The sequence below is a fragment of the Antrostomus carolinensis genome, unplaced genomic scaffold (assembly GCF_000700745.2).
Source record: "Antrostomus carolinensis isolate BGI_N321 unplaced genomic scaffold, ASM70074v2 scaffold6012, whole genome shotgun sequence".
NCBI lineage: Eukaryota > Metazoa > Chordata > Aves > Caprimulgiformes > Caprimulgidae > Antrostomus > Antrostomus carolinensis.
The window spans coordinates 23,139-30,096 of record NW_010298825.1 but is presented as its reverse complement, the minus strand read 5'-3'; the positions used below and the strand labels follow the sequence as shown (position 1 = coordinate 30,096).

The window sequence follows — 6,958 nt, the reverse complement described above, 5'->3', positions numbered from 1 at the left end:
GTCCCTTCCAATCCCTAACATGCTGTGATTCATGCAAGTGTGACTCCTTGAGGGTGGAGAAGCAGGTGAGTGAAGGACTGACAGATCAGGTCATTGCACTGAAATGGGGGAGCTCAAAGTTTCTTTCCCCGGTCACTGTGCTGTCTGCCCCAGCACGTCTGCTGGGTCCGTGGAGGCAGGAAGGCGGCCAGGTCAGTACTGGGGGAGCTCTGCCTCTGTCACCAGGGCAGGCTGACCAGACCCCCTGCTCCTTCATCACGCCTTAGATGATGGTGTTAGTATTTCAGTGGTCTGTAGCTCTCGGCCAGTTAGGTGGAACCGTATGGTCGAGGATCTGTGAGGGATCTGTTCTGTCCATCTAACTTGCTTTCTTTTTGTGGATTTGAGCGTAGGACTTCACCAGCTGCCTGAGGTTTCTGCGTTTGCTCAGTGTCATTTGAAGTGACATTCAGTTTTGTAGAAGCAGGATGTGTGTGTACCCCGGGATAAAGACTTGTGGGCACTTAAAATCACATTAACTTTTTCTCTGGAAAGTCACTTTTGATAGGACACAGTTTTTCCCAGTTGCCAGCTGGGAAGCTGCAAAATCAAACGTGGAAGGTATTCAAATAGTTGAGTAAGTTTTACAGCTGGATGTGATCCGTTAGGTGCTGTTGTATCATAAAAATAGAAGTCCTTTCCTCAGAATGGAAGTTTATAAGGCTCTGAGTATGTTTCTGTTTCCAACACATGCAAGTTACAGCTTCTTTTTTTTTTTTTTCTTTAGCAGCATTAATTTTGTAATTTTGATGCCATGTCAGATGTTTGTTTCTACGAAACAGGCCTCCAGCCTTTGTTTGTTGTGTGTTCCCCCCTTCCTCCCGTGGGGCTGGACTTTCTAATTAAGTTTCTCAAAGGTTTTTCTTCCAGTCTTGTGTAAGATAGTTTCCAGTGTAGATACTGGAATATATTTTCTCTCATCTTTTTTTATTTTCCCGTCTTTAACATTTCAAATTCTAGAAGAAGGAGGGAAGTGGTAGAGGCCATGACTCCTCTGTATAGCCCTGTTTGTGCAGTCAGTGTGTATCACTTGCTCTGGGGCTTCAAACCTTGACACCAAGACAGGTGCTCCCCAAGTATGGATGAGAAGAAGACAAAAAATATTCTGGGAAATCTAGCTACGGGGGAATTAACTTCATTTTGCGACACTTTTATGTTATCCACAACCTATCAATTACTGTATGTGCTGGGATGGGAGCGGAGTGTGAACGGATAATCAAAGACTTGTGATGTGATAAAGGTCTAAATGATGCTGATAACCTAAACAGGATAAATATTTAAATGAGACAGCACAGTATTTTTCAGTGGACTGCATTTAGCTGTATTTAGTTTGACTTTCCTTAACCAGAGGTTCAATGAAAACTACTATTTTTTAAATATATATTTTTTTAAATCTTATCAAATACGTAATAGGAACTTGTTCTGCTTTAACTTCTTTGTATTTTTCATGCAGGTAATCAGAGGACTGCTCAAATTTTGGCCAAAAACTTGCAGTCAGAAAGAGGTTGGTTTTGTCTCGTTTCTGGCATCTGCTGTGATGTAAAATGTGGTGTGGCAGGTTGCTATACCGTACCTCTGCTGTGCTTTTCCAGACATCTTGCAGAAAACTTGCAGTTCTTGAAGCTTCTTGAGGTGCTCATCTTTGTCATGCAACTAAATGCCATTGCTTTATATGTATGTTCTTACTGTGGTGTTACTATGTTAGAGTTGGGTTAAAAGTTGCCTTCTTATTGTATAGAGAAATAGTTTTCCAAGGTGAGAAGTATTTTAGTCCATATAGACCAGGTTAGGAGGTAGTCATCTGCAATGTGGCACAGACTTAGCATTTCAGATACCAAGTAAGTGTCTGGTAAAGCATATATACATTCTTTTTCTGTAGTATAAAAATAACTTTAAGTGGTCTTGGGAAATTAATTTATTTTTTCTGCTATATAGTTAGAATTTGTATAAAAATCAGGAGTTTGACTTATCCTGGCCCCAGAGAGATCTTTAAAAGTGGGGTCCCTGAACACTGTTGTCTCTGCTTGCAAGTGGTGTTGAATTTTTCTGTGCCACCTGCCTAGTGTTCTGCTGGTTGTAATTTAAAACAGGACTTAACTATTTATCACTTCAAAAGCTACTTTGGAGATCTCAGATAATGGTCACCTCTGCAGCCATTCCTGAAGAAATAAAATGTTCTAGCGGTTTTTTAACTGTAAAAAAACCATATTGTGCAGAAGCAGCTCTGTGAAGTGTTTAGAACAATTACACAAAAGAAGAAATCCAAGATGAGAGCGGTAACCTGGCAGCTGAAACTGATGATTGACTTCTTTCCAGCTGCAAAAACCCCGTGGCTGTCTAATGCATTGTAATTACGTACCGTGCTCTTTGCGGGATTCATGACTAATGCATAAGCTGTACTTTGTTTGCTTCTGTTTACAATGGCGAGATAAAACATTCTCATACTTTTTGGTACGTTTCTTTTATACAAACAGGTAATGTTTTTAGGTGAAATTGAAGAAATCTTAGATGTAATAGAACCGACACAATTCAAAAAAATAGAAGAGCCTTTATTTAAGCAAATATCCAAGTGTGTGTCAAGTTCACATTTTCAGGTAAAAAAAAAATATATATATATATTTTAAAAACCCCAACTTGTAGTAATTTATTTTGTGGCTCTTGACCCCTAAACTTTGTGTTTCAGGTTGCAGAAAGAGCTTTGTACTTCTGGAATAATGAATATATTCTCAGTCTGATTGAAGAGAACATTGATAAAATTCTACCAATTATGTTTGGCAGTTTATACAAGATCTCCAAAGAACACTGGAATCCGTATGTAATGTTTAACTTTATCTGTGTACTATAAATAAATTGTCCACTGTTTCAGGTTTGGATTGTAAGCTTGTAAATGTGATTTTGTTTTTACCTAAATTGGATGAAATCAATGAGATATGGGTGCTAAAATGGATGTCATTTTCACCTATATCATGCTTTCACCGTTCTGCATTGCTGATGGAGAACTGGAATTCAGGATGAGAAAACAGGATGATGGTCTCGATACTGTAATCACATGTGATCTTATGTGTTAATTAAAAAAGCAAATTAATAGTACTTAGACCAAAACCATTTCCAAGCGATGCTTCTGCCATGTTTATGCTTTGCTGTCCTTTACCACTTTAGATGAACAAAATTCTGTCAGTGTCTTTGTAAGCAGTTATTGCTGCCCAGTGAGGTAAGAAGGGGAAAAGATACTATGGAAGGAGAGCAGTTGCCTACCCTATAAAGAATGGTAGGAATGAGAAATGAGTGACTACTTCATGTCCTATTTAATGCCACAAGTTAAATGTTAGTATTTTTATATCATTTGAAAGAAGTAGTAATTACATTGAAGTACTGAAAAGCAAAGTTTACGTGTGTCCAGCATCCTGAATTGAGTTGCAAGTCAGCTTGCAGAATGTAAAGCTCATACAGGCAAAATCCAGCGTAGGCAGGAGCTTCCCACAACTTTGAAGTAAATCAGATGCTCTGTCTTAATAGAGGCTCTGACATTATTCTGAAATTATCTAGATGGTGTGTCTAGTTGCAAATGTATCAGCTGAGACTGAATATAAATTTTGGAGAACGAGTTCTTGGAGCATTAACAGTACTTAGGACCTCAGCAAATCTGAAGGACGTCCCGAGCTGCAGACAGAGTTGCTCTTTATGAAGTGAAAGACACAGGGTAACTGTACCTTGAGGACCAGGAACTTTGGGGAAGGTCTAACCTTTTGGTTTTGATCTGTTTTGGAGGGCAGAGAAACATGCTTATGTCCATCCAGCTGTCTGATGTGGACTTAACTACTCACTCTCAGAAAACCAAAACCCCCAACAAGCTTTTGTGCCTTTTGAGAGAGCACGGGGCTTGTGATGGATACTTGGGGGATCTCCTAGTGCCACAATGCACAAAGTGTCCTGAAAAGGCAAACCTTCTCCTCTGGTTACTCCCTTAGATTTTCCTTTCACTCATTTTTCAAGGTCACAAGACTGTACCACACCCCTCTTCTACAACCTTACACTCCATACTGCTGTGTGAAGGTGAACTGCTAGTGAGGGGAAAGATGGGGAAGACAGGGGGTTTTTTATTAGCAATAAGCTTAATGATAGGCACCTTTTAAATGTTTGTTTTTACTGCTATTTTTACATTTCTTTGTGTAATTATGAGTGGGCTTAAAGGAGATAAACAATATAATATTTAAGGTAACTTACTGAAATATGAATGCCTTCACAAAAAGAAGAGTAATAGCTGATGTGGCCATTTAAGAAACAGCCAGTATTGCTCAAGCTGTTCAGTTTCTTAAGGAAACTAAGGCACTAGAAACCATTGCCTGATGTTCTCAATTCAGTTCTCTGATGGGGCATATGCAGCAAAACTATCTGCTGCCCAGAAACACTTCTGGAAGAGCTTTTAGTAGCTGTATTAAACCATGTGCCTGTGGTTCCTCTGCTGCATTCTTTTGCCCAGTCCTGAAGCCATAAGTTTATTTTTCTAGACTCTGAAATTTCATTGCTCAAATATTGCAAAATTGTTGTTAAAACCGAGTTTATTAAATGTTAATATAATTGAATGGCTTTATAGTACAGACACAGTACTAATAATTATATCCTGTGCAATTACAAGAGTCAGAAATTTAAATAGTCATTTCAAAAAAACGCTTAAATATGCATTTTGTTAATTTACAGAGGAAAGGATAGTAAAGGATTTTGGTTGAGAAAGTCACTGACCTTACAGTAGTATTTTAAATAAGAAGCTGAGCATTCAAAGAAGAAATTGAATGCTTATTTACTGAAGCTAATTTTGTGTTGAGTAATTCTAATGGTTGTGTTCCTTCTGTTCTAGAACGATTGTGGCATTGGTATATAATGTGCTGAAAACCCTGATGGAAATGAATGGCAAGCTTTTTGATGAACTTACAAGCTCATATAAAGCAGAAAGGCAAAGGTAACTGATTTTTCTTCCAAATGTGTGTTGATGAATATGCATCTAAAAATGTGTGCCCACTGAAAAGAAACTAAACTTAACTATGGTGGCTCTGGGGTTCTGTAATGGAACTGCTCATCACACATTTGCTGCTGGCTGGCACTTGAGTAAAAAGCACCCATGCAGGTGTGTGTCAGTGGTGTGGTGGGAGCTGATGCCCCGGGAGGTGGCAGGATGGCCCTGGCTCCTCATCCTGCCTGGCCAGGGAGCAGTGCTCTCCTGTGTGGGGAAAGGTGGGCTCAGCTGCTGCTGCTGCGAGGGGCTGCCGGGTGCTGGCTCTGCTGCTTCAGGGAGTGTTGTCTGAAGAAAGCTGAGCTGGAGAATATTTCATAGCCCAGCTAAAACCTCTCCCTTATCCTACTAACATACTAAGCAATACTGCTGGAGTAAGGGAGGCAGGGTGCACGTTGTCCTCATGCTCAAGTCTCCTTTCCATAGTTGTGCTTTTCTCCTCCAAAGATGCTCAGTCCCTTAATTTGTTTGCATGTGGTAAACAACCTCCTTAGAATTGGAGTCCAAAGCTACGCTGCAGCAGTTGTCTGAGTTTGCTGGAGCAAAGTTACAGCTTTACACTAACCATTACCATTTTGTGCATTCGCTTTTTAATAAACTGCAATTGCCTCTAAAAATAGCTTTGGAGAAAAACAAGAGGAATTACTAGATATAAGTCACAGTTGTTAAGTAACTGTGTCTCCACATTGCACATAAAATGCATCTGAAACTGATACTTCACTCTTTTCCACAGAGAGAAAAAGAAGGAATTGGAACGTGAAGAGTTGTGGAGAAAGCTGGAGGAGTTGAAGCTGAAGAAGGCTATGGCAGAAAAGCAGAACAGCACTCACAACGTGCTCAATGCACACAATGCAAGTGCCAAATAAAAGAAATGGCCACCTCTACTTGGCAGAGATACTTTTTTGTACCCTTTTGAAATATATAAGGATTTGCAAAAGAAACCTCAGCAGTATAATAGAAATAGCCAATTTTTTTCTCTGGCAAATGTAAAGATTTGGATTTAAATACAGCAGTTAAGTGATGTCATTACCACAGCTTATTGTAAATTTGTCTAATTATTGATATACTGTCACTTCCAATGTTTCATAGAACTGAATTATCATCCTTAATGAGTGAAATAATTATGGGAGTGGTGAGAATTATGACTTGAATTTTTGATTGTGTTGCACATAGGTGGTATAGTTTGCTATGTACATTTTTTTTCCTTGTTTTATATGTGCTTTTCACATCGCTGCATACTTTGGTTAAGATGATAGAAAAGGCTTCTAGTTGTGCTGTATTTTCTCAAATAAAACCAAGGTACATTACCAGTAACTTGAAATATTTGGTATGTGCCCCTGGCAGATTTAGATGATACAACGCTCATGTTAGAATGAGGCAGAGGAGGGAGAGAAGGCTGGGGTGGTCTGTGCAGCTGACCTACTACTTGGGCGAGCGCCTCTACCCTGTTCTTGCTGCCTCTTAGTCATGGGCTACTTAGAGATTTCCTCCTGCTACAGCTGAGGATGGAGCTTCCTCCACAGAGCCCATCAATGATGCTCCTCATCAGCCCAAGGACTCCCTGCAGAGTAGTGCAGGCCTCTGAGAGACCATCTTGGATGTTTCTGCATTAGTTTTAGCATCTCATGGACTGAAGAATGAGACCAAAACTGGGATTAACTTTTTTTTTTTTTTTAGTAAGGAGGGAAAGATGTCAATAAATAGTTCCTCGTTTTATTTAAAGAAAATGCAGTCTGTTTCTTAAAGGTGGAAAGTTGACAGTAGAAGTCTTGTCTGTTTACTTGATCAAGTATTTTTCACATCTTTTATCAGAGTACCATTCCAATCTCTTAAATTGCAGTTGTGTGGAAAACTTTTGTAATGGAAGATCTTTGGGGAATTGAGCAGCATTCAATAAAGTCTTTATGTTTG

At 39.4% G+C, this 6,958-nt stretch overlaps 1 protein-coding gene across 1 annotated transcript; it reads left to right on the top strand.

Moving 5' to 3' along the window:
- Window positions 1-1,492: 1,492 nt before the first annotated feature.
- LOC104520780 (serine/threonine-protein phosphatase 2A 56 kDa regulatory subunit alpha isoform) lies at window positions 1,493-6,385 on the top strand (the record flags this gene model as incomplete). The annotated part of the gene is made up of 5 exons (XM_010162572.2): window positions 1,493-1,543; window positions 2,514-2,633; window positions 2,723-2,850; window positions 4,895-4,996; window positions 5,781-6,385. Coding segments are annotated over 5 exons (534 nt in total), but the record flags the coding sequence as incomplete, so codon positions are not given.
- Between the last annotated feature and the right edge of the window lie 573 nt (window positions 6,386-6,958).